Raw genomic sequence first — 20,566 nt, forward strand, 5'->3', positions numbered from 1 at the left:
GGGGTTAAAAAATGCTAAAAAAAGATCACGTGATTAATGGACAACCCCTAGGGAGTGGCCGGGTTCGGCGGTGACGTCACTGGTGCCTTAGCAATCTCAAGATCGTATTATTTTTATAGGGATGAATTTCCTTTAAGCTACAGTGTGAGAAAACTGTGATGATAGACATTACGATATATTAAAATATAGTTCGGTGTATTGAGGTTTGCTAAGTTTGCTTTTAATATTATTGCTGTTATAATTAAATTAAATATCCAGCGATTAATAACACTCATTACAAAGTTATGCAACACAATGTACTTATTAAAAATACCATTAGAAATAATAGTAGATACATATCTATGGTGAAGGTCTTTTAAATGATCTAGACTAATATATACTATCACTGAATCTATGGGACAATTAAATGGACTAATAAAAAGTTGTTTAATATTCACGCTACTGTTGTTATTAAAAGAAATATAATTTTATTTTTCAAATACGTATAAAAGTCCTTTATTCAGTACCCTTGCTTCAAAACTATTCCGCGGAATCTTTATGTCCTAGAAACAGGTTCGTTCCAGTCATATGAAAAATAATTTAAATTAATTTGTGTGTAGATAAAAATGATATAATATCATACAATAACTCGTAGGTATGTCATAAAGAATAATTCTGATCGATAGAGGTATATTGCATAAAAGAGCTTTTATAACAAGGTGTATGAATACAAGTCAAGGCTAGCTATCACATACTAACTAACACATGAACTCGATTTGTCGAAAATCGATATTGCATGTTGGATGACGACTCACTTTTTTAATTGAAGCCATTGTTATTATACGGTATGCTATAACGTGATAGCTTTTAAATACAAATGTATTACTGCAAATACGTAATGCGTTTTTTGAAATATCTGATTCAACACTTTGAAATAAATTTGAGAAGCTTCAATTGCTATATAAATTAATAAAAAAATGTAAATATATTTATCGTTTACTGATTTCATAAATTTGTCTCATAAATATCAAATCAAGTATTGAAAGCATCGTATAATTCTCTTCTCGAATTATCTTCCATTCATTTTCGTGATTATGTCACCTAATTGCCTCTCACATTCAGATAAATTTGAAATGTCGAAGAATTATTAGAAATGTAATAAATACATTATTTTATTATAAACCAACAACATTTCTATGTCTTTAAGACTGTGTTAAACCTCTCCGTCTGCAAAAAAATCATGTTATTTCCCGTTTATTATTCGTTTCTTTTGTTCATACAAACAGAATACTTTTAAAACGTCGTAGCTGCCTTACACGCGGAACGTATGAAATGCTGAATAAAAATGCAATTGGAAAAATGAATTTCTCTTTTGGTATTCGAATTCTGTTAGTTACTTTTCATTTGAATGTCAGAATGCCGATTCACGTGTAGGTATCGGTCGGCCATTTTGTTTTGCGATCGCATTTTGCGAAATGATATTTATATTTTCCTTTTATACTTCAGTTATTTCACTGAAAATTGTCTTCAAACGTGTTAATATATCCATCGGTTGGAAACGATGTTTATTCATTTAAAGGTTAAAGGTTAAGGCGTAAACAAAGCCAACGGTCAGTAATTAAGGAAGGAATTTAAATATTCATTTATGCTGTACCATTTCTATGACCTTTGCAATGTTTAGACTCTAAACACAAGAGACTTAGTGGTGAGATAATTTGTTTATACTATTTTGAAATTTTACGATAACCTTAAACTGTGTACTATGAATGTATGCATAATGCATATAAGTATTATTTTTTTGGTTGTAATTAATCCATCTTCGTATTACAATGGAACACGTCATGCAATTAAATCGATTGATTTTATCCGAGTATTAAATATAATACCATTGTTGTGGTATAAATTATTATGCCTTATAAATAACACACACATTTTAGATATATTGTTAGTTTAAATCACTACCTACTTCTAACGTATTTTTACGTTATACTTGCAAGTATAAACGAATAAACAAGTTTTTAGTACAATATTTCACCTTCCATTTTGCGATAATACATCCATTTAATATATTATTCAAGTCACGAGTTTGCGCATTACTATAAAAATACTGATGCGCAGACTCCCAACAAAGAGACAATGCGGGTACCTACTATGTAGATGAACATATGTAATAGCTATTTGTGTTCTGTATTTATCAAGATAAAACATTCAATGTTTCCATTTATAAAAGATTTTTCCATGCAAAATTAGTCTCATTTATAATTAAATATGACAATGGCAGCTTCAACTGTGTCAACTGTAAACAGCGAACAATAAATGGGTTTATTTTAATCGTTGACATTCTCATACCCCTAAAACCTGATATTAGAATACACATTTTTTGTAGAAAGACAGAAGTATTATTTAGTAGTAAAGATAAGCAAACCATTAGAAGGACGCGGGTTAGCATGAAACTTCGCGCACATAACAATTATCGATTCGCTGTTAAGACAGGGCTGCCAACATCCAACCCCTGACCAAAATGTTCAAAAGCAAACAGTAATCCAACCCTCAAACATTACGTAAGAGCACGTGGTAAATAGTGGAATAACAATGTGGGAGGGGGCATACGGGTAAGTCGTTACGCATGCGCCGTACGGCCCACCGACGTCGATTCTACATCTTACGATCCAACACGCCCGCTTAGGAAATCTCGTTTCGCATAGTAAAAAATTCAGATCTCACCTACTTTTGTAATTGCTGGATGGAAGGCTGCGTACATATTCTATGTTTTTAGTGGAACTTTGCTAATTGTTTTCGGATACGAATTGCGAGATTCTCAGCTTGAAAATTACATTTGTTCTAAGTGCACAAAGCTGTATAGACGGTATGTTATTCTATAAAAAATATATCCATAGAATGAAATAAGTATAAGCGACTATAAATTGTCCCACAATATATTTGTTTTAAGATATCATGTCAATATACATTTATGTAAATAAGAAAAAAATACTTTCATTCCAATACTTATTGTCAAAAAAACTTAACCTAAACAATAGATAGGTATATCCTATAACTGAAAGCGAAACTAAAGAGCAATTTTTATTGACGCAGCCCGCATATTAAAAGCTAGCCGCTTCATCTCTGCTTTTTATTACTACTTTAGACTTCAGTATTACATAACTACGTATGTATAAATAATAAAGTTTGACGATTATTAAATATTATGAATCTCATATTTTCTTGAGCTTACGAGTATGATGGAATACAATATACTAACAAATTAATATTTAAGAAATGATTATAATTATGATAATAACACTATTAAAACAATTAAATGTACACAAAATTACAATAAATTTCGTAGGAGTAATAAGCGGTTAATGACATCCGTTAATACCATTACAAACTCGAAATCACTTATGTCTATTACTGATTTAATAAATCTATATTTGTTATTGGATTAGCTGAAGCGTAATGCTTCCTAATAATGGACTTACTTGATTGATTTAAAATTAAGAAATATTCACAAAATGTGAATGTAATGGAACAGTTTCAAGAAATATACTTTCCAACTCGTATAGATAATTAGAGAAATTTAGTATTTCAAAGTAACAGTATTGCTGCAGTCTAAGTATGTATAACCATAGACAACATGATATATATAAATGCTGGCAAAGTTATAATTCATCTAAGAATATTTATCCAGATTGGAGCTGGCCTCGACTTTTATTTATCCCGTCTCAAATTATCGTCAGATTGGATTTTTCTTATTCTGTAAGCACTAACCCGTTTGATAATCATATCGCAGTAGCCAAGATCTTTTACAATAACATCATCAATACTTTTGAGGGTAGAATCGATAACTTTTAACCGACTGCGATGTAGCTTAAGTGAAGTTAGTGATAAGAGAGGAAAATAATAAACAGCCTCGTTATATTCGTGTGCGCTATATATTGCTTTTTCGATTTATATCAGAGAATTACCAAAACATGGGCATCTGTCAAGTCGACTTGTGATGTCTGGTCCACATAGAAGACAGATTTTGACTGTGACTCAATTAAAAATACCTACACATGTAAATAGCTCTAACTTGCTATTCTATCTGAACCTTTTTATACTCGTAAATAAAAAATCTTCACTATATAACTCAATATTCGAGTTCATACTTCAAAGTCAGATAGATTTTAATATACTTGAATTTAATAAAGAGACGTTATTAAAAATGTCATATAAAGTAAATGAAAATCTTAAGATAAACTTGCACGCTGAGAAATTTATTGCGACGAAAAGTTCTTACGCAAGGCCTGTCCTAGAGCACGTGTAACATGTATCTCATATTCAATGAATAAAGTTAGGTATAGTAAAGTGGCGTTTCAAAGGCGCTTGTAAATCTTTTCAATAGGACTCCGCGGTTGAGTTTACACTTATGTTGTGTCTTGAATTCCTTTATTTGCCGTGGAAAATGTGTACGTATTTTTGAACTGTATTTGTGCTTTTCAACGTTGAATGTAAGAATGGCAATCGATTGAATACGGTACTTTTATTGTACATTGGTTTTTCTATTGTCACATTTAGAATCTTTTGTGTATTTCTGTGAAATATAATGTATAAATAACATTGTATTTTACGATACACAGTGGAGTATAGTAATATGTAAATAATGTCTGATTGACTGTATATACATAATGTATTTCTATACTCGTTATCATCGTACTTTAAACTAAAATTAACTAAAACAATTTTGTGCTCTATGAAAATGTTTCTGAAAGTTGTCTAAGAACTATTTATTCTATGTATAATGGTCATTTATTACATTATTAAGATTATGTAATTTTTTAATCATATAAATATAATTATCCAAAAGGGCTGTGGCTGTGGCAGTGTTCTAGAAGAAAATATATTATATTCAAATAGATTTACACCCCAAAAATTATTTTAATCACTCGTACATTATCGGAATATATTTTGCTGTTGTCGACACTTAATTTTTTTTTAATTATAGTATCTTGAAGCGGATAAGTTTTTTGCCGATAAGACTTTTTATAGCGAATGTGTTGCTTTAATTTATATTAAAATTTTGTCTTTAAAATCTACAAATTTAAGTGTCAAAAGGATGTCCACGTTATAATATACATAACAATACTTTAAGAAATTATAAAAAATTTCTTTAAATAGACTTGATTGTAAAATAAACTATATATTATATTTGATAGATATAGATAGTGACGAGAATTAGCTCGAAATATTAGAATAGAGATATGATACTATCATATCCACAAACGCATTTACAAGATTTTCCCAGATACAAACATTCCTAGAGATCTTGCAATCTTAAATACATTCATAGATGTTATTACGTGCGCTAGATAAACGATTTATACTATAATATATGTTTGTACGGCTAAAGATTTAGATAAGTATGTGTTAATATAAAATATAATCTATCTCTGTATAACATCTCTACATTATAAGTCAAAAAACGTGTTTCAGTGTATTTAACACTCGTAGATATTGGTAGAAACGTAGGTACGATATCAATTGATGGTATTAAAGTATAAATAAGCAATTTATGGCTTCCCCGTACGGATAAATCAATAAGTTTAGATTAGTACGCCATTGCAGTATAAACTCGTATAGTTTTGTATTAGAATATAGTTTGTTGTTTTCATTCTTGATATATCTCGATCGTAATACAACAAAGATAAATCATTCAAATTCACACGTGGTACGTTTTTTCCTCCCCATAAGAACCATCCAACAAAAATTTCCGAATTGGTCGAACGATTCTCGAGTTCTACAGTTTTTTGAGTACAGAATTGACAAACGACAGAGCTAGAAATTTGATTAAGTAAATAATATAGTTAATCTCACTGCTATCGTTTTAAAATTCACTTTCACCTAGCTTTAAAATTCATAATCTTGCAATTACACGGCTTGGTAAAGAGAATTAGCAATAGGCGTTGTAAAAGCAAAGATGGAAGGGCTAAAGAGATATGTTATTATTTGAACAACAAAACAACATAAATATAGCCATATTTAGAATTCAATAAAGTGTTATTTATAGATTTCTGCGTAGGTAGCAATGATTGTGAGCTTGACCACATCCCAAAGCGTATTTTGGCTGTAATTGTAATATCATAATTAAGTCTATAATAATATTCATTTTCCAATAACAATATAATGCTATCGTATACTTAATACATATTCAAATAATTTTATAAACTATAACTGGTGAATATTCTGACCAATATAATAATATCATAATAATTTACAAAAAATTATAAAGTCAAATTAGCCCTTTTCTTCGAATTCAGTCTAACTTCATTGCTGTAAAATTATCTAGTAATAGGTAAATTATATTTACACTGAAAATTCTTTTCTTCAAAACAAGTCACTGAAGATTTTATGGAGGGAGAAATCACACAAGAATCTAAAATAGAACCCAAAGAAAACAAATCCTCAATTTAAACGCCAGTCCTCAATTGGACAAACATAAACATTCCTCTATAAAATAACAAAGAATGAGAGAAAATACGGCTGGACAATTCCAAGTGTGGACGCAATCAGTCCAGTATTGGATATGGCACGAACCTGACATCGGATTTAATAGTATGTACCAAATAATTTGCAGTATGTCAATTTAGACACTCTAACATAACGCCATAACGCTGAAACTCAAGTTAACGTGGCCAAAGATTGAGTTTAAAGTACCGGTTGATTTCATAGTTTTAGTACATAGGTTGTAAATTTGTAAATCTACCACAGCGTTAAACACGAAAAATTTCTATTCATAATGCATAATTTTTTGTATCTACTATTAGAAGAGATTAATATATCGCCCCTGTTAGCGTTTACGTCCATAAGAAATCAATAGGATGCAGTCTTATAGTGTTTAGAATGATAAAACACAAGATACGATATAGATAGTTCAAATTTATGTATAAGTAATACAAACAACGAGCTTTTTTCATTGGTAAACCTAAACCCGGACTGCAGAGAATAAAGACGTATTCTATTGCTCTTTGTCACGCTATAACTTTAAAGATTTTTATCATATATTTCTAATGACTTTAGCGACAGTTCTTGTATAAAAATATATATGAAAATTGCGCAACAAACTAGATAATTTAACTGTTATTAACAAATAAACTTATGTAAGTTCGCACGAGGACGGCACAACGTCGAGTTAGTTAGACATGTATAGATAAAAAGTACACACTAACATCAGCCATGAATTCAATACACGTGAATATGAAATAACAAAACATGTCAGACACGATGAAATGAAAGGCGAATATGTAAAATGCTGGACGCACCAAATTGTTTACCATACTGAGTTTTAACATCTGACCTTGGCATTGTGATCAAAACATCCATGAAAACGAACATACGCTTAACTTTTAACAATTGAAATTGCTTTACGTGGAAACCAATTTTATAAATATTTCATTACGAACACTCGCACACTGTAGCCAAATTCGTTTCCACTAAAGGCTGCAATGAAAATTGCTTTGTAGTTAAGTGAGCTTTAACAATTAAAATGCCATTGAACTTCGAGACTTTAAATACAAAATGTGCATTTAATTACTATGAGATTTTATTTGACGCGGCATATTTTACATTTCATTGAATATTGGCTTGTGGTAGGTAAGTGACTTGTTTGTATAATTTATAATGGTGATAAGCTAGTTAAAAGTTGTCTTCATGTTGAGAATAATTTAACTAGCTTTGTGCAAGAGGTTTATCTCGCGCAGTTCAAGAAAATATAGACTATATATGCAGGAAAAACTATCACATTACTTTTTCGGGTCACAAAACTATTCAGACAGTATATGAGTGGAGATATTAATTAAGCTTTAATTTGTTAGTACACAGATGCTATGTAAAGCCTGAATGACTTTTTTTTGCGTATCGTACCTCATAACTTTTTATTGGGTGAACCAAGTTTTCACACGATTTCCGACAAGATAATTTAAAGGCCGTTTACATTTATTTGTTAAATATAATCATAAACTGCCAAATCTATAAATAAAAAAATACTTAATATGATACGTCCCTTAAATTATTCAAGTACTTTAGTTGAATATTTAAAGCACAATTCTATTTCTTAACAATAACATTAATATATTATTTCTTCATTGATATCTAGTCAACAATCATCAAAAATATTCGTTGTAATATTGGATTTGTATAATATAGTTTCCAAAATGTAACCTATTCACATCAAAGCATAATACACGCCATAACGTTTTTACTTCCAACAACAACAATATTATTAATTACGTATTATGAATTAGTCAGCTAATCACTACACGGACAAATTTGCCAATAGCAACATTAACATAATTACATAGACAAAGCGTCAGTCTACAATTATACACGTTATAAAGTTATAATGAATGCTTTAATATTGTTATTGATAGCGGAAGCTTATCCTGTTTATCATTAAATGCAGCATTATCGAATTTGCGATGATACAGTTACGTAAATAATTGAATCGGGATATCGGATAGACGTAAATGATTCGGACTGTATTTGGTTCATTAATTTTGTTTTGATCATTTACGTAATGCAAGTTTGTATTTAATTTGTAGCTAACTAAGCTTAGCTAATGAACTAGATGATAAATCCCTGTTAATATTATGAATTTGAAAGTAGCCATATCTGTCTCTTTAACACGCATAATAACACGACGTGATTTAAATGACGTTTGATATAAAGATACCTTCAGATCTGAAAAAGCAGATAGGATAGTTATTTATACCGGGAGTCCCACGGGAACGGATAAAACCTCGGAGTATCTATTATTTCATTTGACAACACAATAGGGAACTAATTAATCTGTAGAAAGAAACTTTCATAGATTATTTGTAATTATCGCTGACAGTTAAACAAACCATTATTGATAAGTTGTGAATGAGGCTATGAAAAGATTAAAAAATAAATCTAATGAGGAAAATTTACATGTGCGATAGGAAAACATTGCTAATAATTTAAAAAGTGACGAACAACGCGATATGAAACGTAACATTTTTAAAAGCCTCTACGTAATACTGTCACTGGAAATTAATTTAATATCCACGGTAATTTCTAGTCTAGTGGAGAACCGTGCTATCGGTGAATAATTTAATTAACAGCTACATGAAACACCCATCCATAATTAGCTTTAATAAACATAGGTGATGCCAGGTAATGGGTATAAAATGTATCGGCAAACACGTCTGTTTATAAATAGATCTTAAATAGAAATTGATAATTGGGTACGTAAAATAAACTAATGTAATTATAGTCGATAGCCTATTCAAGAAATGAGCAATATAAAATTCGTATAATAAGTGAATGGGAATAAGTGATAGGTATTAATTTGTTAACGATAGCTTCATATATTGTATGTAGAAAAAACCGACTGTTTTTATTTCTTTAGAATTAGATTAAAGCACCATGAAGTAAGAATACTGGATAGTGAAAGATAATTAATTATTATCAGTAGCCTGGTTTAGAAACTAGAACATGTTGAAACGACATATTGATTTTATTTCCTTAGAACTTGATTAAAAATCCATGCAGTAAGTATGAACAATGGAATAAGTAATAGACAAGGAATTAACAATTATTACTAATAGACTGTTTTAGAAATTGGAACTTCTAGAAATAACCGATCGTTTTTATTTCTATAGAATAAGATAGAATAAAAATACTCGCAGTAAGTTCAACAATGGTATAGTAGGTACAAAAATACATCTTACACTCATATTAGTGAATCTAATTCAATTGACAAGAACTATACTATTAAACCATCGAATAGATATCAAGCCCTAATATTGAACTTCATTTCACATGCTAAACTATTTAATGAAACTTCTTAAAGACATGATATAATTTTTAAAATTATGCCTTGGAAATATTCTCATGTAATTTTGTTTATTATGCGTGTTTCGCATCCAATATTGAAAATTATTTCAACCGCAACCTTTCAAAAGCGACAACGTGGTTAAGCTTTATCGACTCCATTTTATCCGCGGTTGCAGATTATGTGCTCAATTATTCTACTTAACTAATTATGTGGCGAAAGGTGTAAAGCAAACATTTTCAATATAATTTCACTCATATGACGATAAACCTCAAAACGATCACTTTTACGTACTGCAAGAAAAGTTAAGCTTTAGCTGTGTGATTTATTAACGTTTTGTGCATATTTGCTGAAATAATATGGGAATGATTGTTAATTTGAACATTTAGGTATAAATAACAATAGATGCTGTACGAAATTCGAGCTAATCCGCTTCAGTCCTCGTAATTATCAAAAATTATTAATGAAAATTAGCTACACTTGTAACTCTTATTATTCCACAAATAAAGAGTTTTAATTTAAAATGCTTTTAATTTCGGTTATACAGAGCAGTTTTAGTTCAGTTATTATCTTGGAAAGCGAAAAGTCCGTTTGAGACTTCACGGTGCAAAACTAAATCGATATTTCAGTTTTTCTATACATTATTCACATCACAACTGTTCAAAGGTTGAAGGATACATTGTGAGGAAACCGGCGTATCCAATAATCAAAAGATTGACGACATGTGAGATCTGCCAATTTGTACTTGGCCAGCTTAATAGATTATTGCCTGCCATAAGTGGCATTAGGCTCAGAAGTAGAACATCTTATCCTACATAATTGGAATTTGTGTCACATGATACGAATTGTTATAGTTACGAAACTGAACGCTACCAACGCAACCCAGTTGATTTCAACGTAAGCAATGCAGGGCAACAGTCACGAATTCGAAATAGTTTCCGTTGCGGTTTAGTTTTTAACTATTTAAATTGCTGCATACTGTACAGCTGAAGTTTGAAGGAACTTCGCCTTTGTGATGGTGGAACTTCCTAGCTTCAATATATCAATACATTATTGACAATTTTGCATACGATGCTGTACGGTTTTATTTTATGAGACAATAAAAAAAAATAATAATATGTCTATCATTATAGTAACAGACGTGGATGCTTAATTTAATGAATGTCTATGTGACCGTAATAACGATTCAAAATAAAATTATTTTACCTACGATACATTTCAGAATATATACGAGATATTTATTTAAAAAAAAAAACCTAATAAAATTATAAAAAAAATCCATTCTTAAACATTTTTCAAGTATATGTATGCATTGATGGCTTCAAAGCTAAAAATTTAATAAGTATTAAAACTCATCTTTTATAATTAGCAGAGAGCAATGTAGTCAAATATTAAACTTCACTCTGTACACATATGTACCATGTACATAAATTGCACTAAAACCTACACAGTCACAAACTAATTAAAAAAAAAATCGGTTTATTTTTCGAACACTTCATAAGGGCAATAACCAGTCGACCGTCGGAGTTGAGTCGAGAGGTTCTCAATACAGGTGCCCTTATGCCGCAGATCACTAAATTCTGTGTCACTTGGCCATTTTCGAAATTGGTTTTCCCTCTTCAATTCTAATTGACCACTTCGACTTGAAAAGGTTAATGATGTTGTTTCTATCTAATGTTTACATATAATTTGCATGATGGGTTTTGCAGTGTATTTTTCATGGATACTGAGTTAATGTGCTTATTTTAAATTGTTGGCCGATTTAAATGTTGATAAAAATTTATGCTAATTGTCTTTTAAGTCAAGTGTTTAGTAAAGCTGTAAGTGCTTTAGCTAAAATCTTAATCCTGTTTTACATTTAAAACCTTAACTCAGAGTCGAACATTTATTAACTAAACAGGACTGTTTTTAAAACTCATATGTTTATTAAATAAATATCGATGTTTTTTCTGTTTTATAAAAGAAAACTTCGTTCGTTACTGATAATTTTGAAAAAGTTCTGCTTCAATTGGTTTACGCGTTTCCTTCTACACAAGTTTAATGTTTCTTAAAAAATATTAATGAATTACTTCATGTTACATCTATGTACAGCTGTTTTATTCTGATATTTAATAATGAGACAATATCAAATATTTAAAGGCCAACATGATTAATTAAGCTTGAAGTTGACTGCACTGCTGCGAAACAAATTAAATTAGTTTGACCGGAATAATTGCATTACCGCAAACAAAGATGATTAAAATGAATTCCCCCAGTTTATTCACTACCACTAAATAAATGCATTAAGCTGGTTAGCAGAGTAATTTATTTCGATTGGTTTATGTTAGCGTTTTTAGAACAAAGAAGTAAGCTTATTTCGTTTCGATATTCCATTGTTCGGGTTTGAAAAGATACCATACAAAATTTAGTTAATGAAATATCTTAGATAATATTGAATTTTATAGTTTATTATAATAAATATCGAGTTATTTATTTGTGCTTATGGTATTTTTAGCTATCCGATCTAATTGGTTTTGAGATACGATAAACATTTTAATTCATAAGTTTATTATTTCCAATTACTAATTAATTAATATTAAATAATAGCTTTATTATTTTACCTATTTTTGGCATTTGAGTCTGCCTAGATTAACATTGTTAATATTTTTGCGGGGGTTTAGGTACCGATTAATACTTAGTATAAAATATATAATGGTCGCAAAATGTATAAAATAGCTTTATTTGAGGTAAAAATCAAGTTAAAATATATTATTAAACTATATCAAAGTTTTTACAAAATAACATACCATAAAATAGACGCATCTATGTAAAGTACTGACCACAAATTTAAATAATATTTTTATATATTTCTCGAATATTCTAGTGTTAAAGTAATTAAAAATCGAGTCAAATAATATACAATTTATGTATAACCCTCGTTAGTACACGCAAGCGAAATAAGACCTAAATATCAAATTCAAAAACATATTTATTTTACATTGCTTAGATATAACTGTGACAATCGGAACGCGAATGTAGCGATTCATATGAACTTCACCTTTAGTATATGTTTAGAAGGATAGACATAAGATCCGCCGGGCCCACGCCCTATGCAAACGGATCTTTTTGAGTCACAGACCCCGAAAAATCGATCGAGCTAGTATCAGCGTCGTCGCGGTAATGTCAAATAAGGTTCGCCCGTTGCCCTGTTCTGTACTCTGCGTAGCGCCGCGTCGAACAATAAAATGAACTGTGAATCGAACGCGTGGGAGACAATAAATGTAAGTAGAAATTGGAATTTTGTAATATTTGCGTCGATTTTTGGATATTGTAGACGACCGTGAAACATTTGTTGTTGTTTTTAATATACTCGTAAACAACTAAAATATCTTCCCGATTCGACGTAAGATTATGAAAATAAATTTAGTAATTGATTTTGTCATGTTTCAGATATTTTAAGTAGTTTTTTTTAATTATTAACGCGCCTATAAAAAAGATAATCAATGCAGTATAATATTCTACGCGTTTAACCATAATTTACGCATTTGTCGCATTTATTCCCAAAATCTAGAATATAATAAAACATGCTTTTTATTATATTTTACGTTATTATGGTTTTAGTTGTATTTAAGTGCCCAATATATACAATAATTATTATAAAACAACTTGTTCCTTTGCGGTTAAAACTTATGTGAGTGTTAAATTGTGTAGTGTTAAAAGTGTTAGAAGAAAAATAAATTTAGACATATAAAGTAAATAAATATTAATAGAAAAAAAACCTGTCAAATTCAAATCAATAATAGCTGTAAAAGGCGTTGTGAGTAAAAACGGCAAAACGATGCAAGGATTAAGGGTTGAGGTTGAAATTCAAAAGACAGACTGCATTAATCTCTGTATTTCCATTTTATAAAAAAAGATGTGTGAGCTATTCACACACGATAGAAGTGAAACTTCAGTAAATCGACAAAAGAATGAGATGAATATATATAAAATAGTATGTACTCGTATATTTCTGTCTCATTCTTTGCCGGCTTCATTCTACACATTTTTGTATTTGTGTCTCTTACCTGTCGTTTTTTCCGTTGCATTAGGTTTGAAATCACAACGATTCTAAAGAAGTTTCAATTCAAAAAAAAAAAAACAAAAGACTTAAACAATACAACATTACAAATCACTTATAAATTTCATTGAAATATATCCACTTCATTATTCTAATCGTCGCTCATAATTCACCACCTAAAATGTCTTAAAAAAATAAATATTACAAAAAATCACGTTTAGGACATCAACTATGAGTCAAATTATGTCACATTTTTATTGAATACTTAATTCTTTAGTTATTTTATCATACTAACAACTTTACAATACACGCTCAGAAATTGCCAGTATAATAAAGTTAAACGTAAAGAAGAAGCATATATTTAATACATTTATTTAAAGAACATAATTTGACTATGTTATAATATCTAGCGTATCATAGAATATACTAAGTAGGTACATACCATCATTTGCTTATAAACTTACTGTCCAAATAAATTGTAACAATTCAATCCATATCAAACTCATCGCGACGTAAATACAACATTTCATAAGTTTATAATTTCAAAAGGATAAATGTATTTTAAATCACACATTTTTCAGTTATAACTAAAAACATTACATAATATAATTTGTTCCTATAATATCCATCAGTCATTAAAGTACAAACATTTATATACAAACATAAAATATAAACCTTCGAATTTGTAAACACGATTCAGAAGCTTAGAAAAATACTTATTTATCGCTTAAATTTTAATATCGTACTAAAAAGCCTTCAAACTTTTTGTTACCATGTAAAATCAATACAATGATAAATTATTATGATTTGTAGAAACTGGTATATATGTTATGACTATTAAGAAGCACTCCGTATCGCAGTTTAAGTGGATAAATAAACGTTTATGGTGGAGCTTACGCTTAATTACTGAAAAACAATGCAGTAAATGCTGAGAAATCTCGGCGATTTTGTTTTGAAAACATTCTCTGTTTATTTGCCTGTATCGTCAATTACGATTTCAGTAATTAGATTTTATAAATTCAATTAAATTTTCGTAGTTTCTACGCATATTAACTATAGTGTGATAAATTATTTTTTATGAATTTCGATAAAATCGACGTATTTTAATAACATACACTTTTTATTTTCTATGCAAAATTCCTTAAATGCAACTTTTTAATATAGGTAACTAATATAGTATTATTATGGAATGAAATTCAAATTCATATTTTTTATTTAATCAATTTACTCCTGATCGCATATTAAGTAATCATATATTCATATTGTTTTTTTTTTATTTCATTAAATATTATAGACAACATGCAATGTACGTAGATCATCATACCTACAGTGTATAGAGCATTAATTGAAAAGAGACTATGTATAAAAAATACTCATAGCAAGAATAGCAACAGGCAGACTGACTCACTCAAATAATTAGATAAGAATATCGCGACCGTATAATATATGTTTATAATAAGTTTTTCTATTTTAGATAGATAGTAGGAATTTCTTTTGTCATATATGATCGATCTTATAAGTTCGCGCCTTTCATTTCGGAAATTCGATTACCAATATAAACATGCTAAAATTGAAGCTAGCTCCAGTCATCGCCAGCACCGTTTAAACGTGTCGTTTCCCCCTATACGACCGGTCAACGTAGGGGCTTTAATTGGGGTGAAGCGTTGAGGGTTGCGTTGGTACGATCAATAATGTAACAAGATTGGCATAAAAGTGTTAGCAATATATTAACAAGCTTTTTATGTACCTATTTGTACTGGTATTATACAGCGGAAGGGTGTGTTGAACGGGTTAATCTCGTTTACAGAGGAAGGCTTTAGGCTATGTATGTACAGGCAGCGATTAATTATCGGAGCCTTAATGAAAAATATGGGATATAGCGCGAAGTACAGACTACTTAAAAATCCGTATTCATTATACTCCTATTCTGAGTAGTCCATGTTCTATTCTCTAAAATTATTGAAGAGTTCTAAAATATTAACAGTCTAAAATGTTTGCAGAGGCGCGGGCGGTGGGGGCATGTTCGGTGACGTCAACATCTCGGCCATTTTGGATTCTCTGAGCGTCAGCTACGATAAAAGAGTGAGACCCAATTATGGCGGTGAGTATAGCCAATTTCGTGCTTTCCAAATCCCGAGAGGGGACGCTTTGCAACGAGCTCACACGATTTGGGTCACCGTTTTCAAATGTCCGTATTAAACACGATTATCATAATTCGTAAATTCGCTTGAGCTTGCAGATGCAAAACGAGCTGTCAGGATAGCTAAGCTTTTATAAATGACATGCTTTAGCGGTTCTATTTTGTGCTGTTCAAATATTTTGTTTTAAAACACATTTCCTGGAAGGGGTGGCGCGTATGCAAAATATGAACATTTGCATTTTAAAACGTGTATATCATTGAATTTTGTTATTAAATGTTGAAAATTTCCTTGAATCACAAAAGCGAGGATAAAATGCTTTTTTGATTAATTCCTGGTTTTCGACAGTTATCAAAGCAAATGGAAATAAATAAAGAAAATTAGACCTATCGTTTATAAATATTTGTATCACATAATTGTCCGTTCGCAGGTAAGTTTATAAAGTAACGAGAACTTGCCATACATATTAGGTGAAAAATAATAAACTATTATCATCACAATTATAACAATCAATGATAAGAACTGATTTATACTATTCTGTTAAATCAGTATTGAAATAAACTCAAAAAGCAGTTGAAAATTGCTTTATAAATATATATTGAAAATTAAGATAGTACTTATGGGGCAGCATTGCAACAAAAGCGGTCGCGTTAGGACTACTGTGGAGTAACCGATATAAAATTTCAGGACCACCTGTCGACGTGGGCGTCACCATGTACGTGCTATCCATCAGCTCCCTATCTGAAGTGAAAATGGTATTTAAGAGACTACTTTTACTTAGATGGTCATATTCACTGAAGAGTTACTCTTTTTCGAGTGACGGATTTATTAGTATAAGTCCGCCTTCGATTAAGGGTGCCCGGGATCTTTGGTTTGGTTTTCACTCGCGCGTAAAGCGCTCGACTCACGATTGGGCTTGATTGCAGGTCCGCCAGTGGAGGTGGGCGTCACCATGTATGTGCTCTCTATCAGCTCCGTCTCCGAAGTGCTCATGGTACTCGTCCCTGTCAGCTCACGCTTGTCTCGGTCGCTCAGCCGCGCTAAGCGATCGAGCAGCCCCAGACACGAGGCTGCGAGCATGCCGGCGTCTTGGAGCGGACCTCCTGGATAGGTCGACACTACTCATTGTTAACGCTAAATTACAATTGACTTTCAATACAACCGGTAACCAATTGGTCGGAGTAGTGAGACCTTCCAGGAGCGTCATAAAGGCATACTAAAATGTACTTTGCTATTAAGCATTCCTCCAAGCAAGACACTGTCGTTGCTCCATTGTTGTTATTTTGTTTTGAGCTTTTTATGTTTTTGAGTAGGTATTTGTCGTGACTGTGGGTTTCTTACTATTGTCTCCCAGATTGGCGTTTTAACACCTCAATTTCGCCACTCGCAATTTTCTTACTTTTAGTAGTCTTGCTATGAATGTATATTTAATGTTTGTAATGTTGTCCGTGAGTTCCAGTTGGACGAGGGAACTATTAATTTTATGATTTTGTTAATTTCAATTATATAAAGACCGTTTCGATTTTTATTTTTTATTATTTTCGACGTTAAATATTCAGTTCCGCCAGTTGACCATGATAAATCAAAATTCGATTCGCGGTGAAAAGCGCGTTATTAATCGTCTATGACATCGCGATTGTATTTTTTTGTTGAATAAAGTGACGCTATTGGTTCACCCTTGATAACGGTTCCAAATTACACCGTCTAACTGTGACCAGGGTTTATGACCCCTAGTGGAAACCAAATCAAGGGGACTACATATAAAAGTCACTTTGAGACGTGACCATAACTATAGTTATAGGATTCAAAGTATTTAAGGTACACGTAGTGTATACAATGTTAAAATAAAAGCAGTTATATAATTGCAATTAGAATACCAAATATACTAGAATGCTATAAATTATTGTCACAGTTTCATGAGTTCATTTACATACGTGTACTTTAAAGATACAAAGCGTAAAATAACAATGAAAAGCCATTGTTATTTTACAAAAAAGATCTTAGACGCGAGGCAGGAGACTTAAAAAAGAACACAGCTGTGATATATTTCAATTTTATAGATGTTTTATAAATGCACTGCCTTGTTGTCAAGTACGATGTTGTAAATGATAATGGAAAAGAAACAACGCATGCGTCTCGGCTGCAAACTTTAAATTGGCACAATTTCACACTAAATTTTGAAGGGAACGTTTTTAAAACTATTTCTCATTATAAGCATTTTGAAAACGGCTTATTTTGAACGATTTTTCTTTGTTACATATTTATGAACACGTATAATAACAATGGGTTAACTGGACGTTGATTATGCTAAAGTAAATATAGTTAAGCCGTTGCCTACAAGCTTGAAACGTATCCTTTAAATATTTGGCGATATCACGTTTACTCAGCAAATAAGCACAATTGCCGAGGCGCATTCATTACGTTCCTAAAACGAAGCTGCAAACAATAATTTCCTACAACAAGAAAATATGTTTCAGGATTTCACGCTGGATTTCTACTTCAGACAGTTCTGGACAGACCCGAGGTTAGCGTATAAAAAGAGGCCAGGCGTAGAGACATTATCTGTCGGATCCGAGTTTATAAGAAACATTTGGGTCCCGGATACATTTTTTGTAAATGAGAAGCAATCTTACTTTCATATCGCTACAACAAGCAATGAATTCATTCGAATTCATCATTCTGGATCCATCACACGCAGTATAAGGTGAGATTACTTATAAAGGTTAATTTGTTTAGTATTCTTAATATTGTGCTGCTAACATACATTTTTGAAAAAAAATTCAGATTAACAATCACCGCATCGTGTCCCATGGATCTCCAGTACTTCCCAATGGATCGTCAATTATGCAACATAGAGATCGAGAGTTGTGAGTTTGACACCATTCCTTCTTATTTTCTTTGCAAATTAGGTGTTACTAAACTTGATGAACGTATTAACGTATTTTTGCTTCACCAGAAATATAATATGAAATTACGGAATCCACCACAGTTATGGATATACAGATCCATAAAGCTGGACAGTAGATTACAAAACAATGGGCATTTTCTAATCTCTGTCATACATTGCTCTCTTTTACCATTATCACTTCAAAGTTTTCGCTTCCGTAGTTGATTCATTCATTTTTACAATTTTATTAAAAACCCCAGTGCGATGGGTGCTTATTTTATCGTTCCATATATCTGCATGGTACAGTTGGCTACACCATGCGGGACATCCGATATAAGTGGAACGAGGGCCCCAACTCCGTGGGCGTATCCAGTGAAGTGTCTCTGCCGCAGTTCAAGGTGCTCGGCCATCGTCAAAGAGCTATGGAGATCTCACTTACCACAGGTACTTTGCACTTGAACAACTCACTCAAATATACTCGACCCAAGAGTCAAGAATGAGCCTTTCATTTCAATGGTGTTACAAAAACCAACTGCACGTTAATTGCTTAAATCGACTTCAATATTATTTCAATCATCCAACTTCATTTAGCTATCGTAAGATCAATATCGCGTATTTTAAATATCAGTCTATTTTTCACTAACAAAATAAATTGATAATTATTTTTGCAGGAAATTATTCACGCCTGGCTTGTGAAATCCAATTTGTGCGTTCGATGGGATACTACTTGATCCAGATTTATATTCCATCTGGTTTGATCGTGATAATATCGTGGGTATCGTTTTGGTTGAACCGAAACGCGACTCCTGCCCGCGTGTCACTTGGAGTGACTACCGTGCTGACCATGACTACCCTCATGTCATCTACAAATGCAGCCTTGCCCAAGATATCGTATGTCAAATCTATTGATGTTTACCTTGGTACCTGCTTCGTGATGGTCTTCGCTAGCCTTTTAGGTAACATAAACAGAATATGATGCGTGATTAAGATTGAGTTATGTCAAAGTATATTTTGCAAATGTTATAGAACAATATACCTATGAATATTTTTTATTTTGTATATTTTTTTAATAGAAATATAATAATCAAATCTAATATGATAAATTTGGCAGATCCTATTACTATAAGCGACGTTATGTGTTTTATTCAAGAAATAATTCTAGTTATAGCAGCGCTTTGCGAGTGTTTTATGAAGACACTTAACAAACCCAATTCTCCTATTCCAGAATATGCTACCGTCGGCTACATGGCTAAGAGAATACAGATGAGGAAGCAACGATTCACCGCCGTTCAGAAAATGGCAGCTGAGAAGAAAATGCACTTAGACGGGCCACCTGGCACATCGGAACCACTACCACCACCTCGAACCAGCACGCTAACTCGCCCTGCTCCACCAAGTCGATCCTCGGTACGTATCGTTCTTGCTACAGAATTATATCAATCCTTCTTTTTTAGTACGTGATTATCACTGCCCTAATTAGTCGTACAATCCCCACACGCAGGAGGTCCGCTTCAAAGTTCACGATCCAAAAGCATATTCAAAGGGCGTCACTCATGAAAACACTATCAATGGTGCTCGTGGGCCTCCAGCACCCGCCCCGCCTGCCCCACAACCGGAAGAGGAAATCCCACCACATCTTCTCCAGGCCTCAAAGGTTAGTTGGTGTTTTATGACCATTTCTATTTTATTAG

General features: G+C 31.8%; 1 protein-coding gene across 2 annotated transcripts in view; it reads left to right on the forward strand.

Annotated features, from left to right (window-relative positions):
* Positions 1-20,566, forward strand: part of LOC119835422 (gamma-aminobutyric acid receptor subunit beta-like) — a 50,221-nt gene that overhangs the window by 21,569 nt on the left and 8,086 nt on the right. The window contains exons 1-9 of one of the 2 annotated variants that reach the window (XM_038360212.1): positions 12,959-13,071; positions 15,851-15,951; positions 16,676-16,743; positions 18,466-18,692; positions 18,773-18,855; positions 19,182-19,319; positions 19,547-19,831; positions 20,101-20,282; positions 20,356-20,529. In XM_038360212.1, coding sequence (XP_038216140.1) covers positions 15,870-15,951; positions 16,676-16,743; positions 18,466-18,692; positions 18,773-18,855; positions 19,182-19,319; positions 19,547-19,831; positions 20,101-20,282; positions 20,356-20,529 — 1,239 coding nt within the window. In that variant the 5' untranslated portion in view covers positions 12,959-13,071; positions 15,851-15,869. Of the gene's footprint in view, positions 1-12,958; positions 13,072-15,850; positions 15,952-16,675; positions 16,744-18,465; positions 18,693-18,772; positions 18,856-19,181; positions 19,320-19,546; positions 19,832-20,100; positions 20,283-20,355; positions 20,530-20,566 lie in introns of those variants that run through there. The other variant, XM_038360211.1, reaches the window with a different exon arrangement.

This window comes from Zerene cesonia, chromosome Z, assembly GCF_012273895.1.
Source record: "Zerene cesonia ecotype Mississippi chromosome Z, Zerene_cesonia_1.1, whole genome shotgun sequence".
NCBI lineage: Eukaryota > Metazoa > Arthropoda > Insecta > Lepidoptera > Pieridae > Zerene > Zerene cesonia.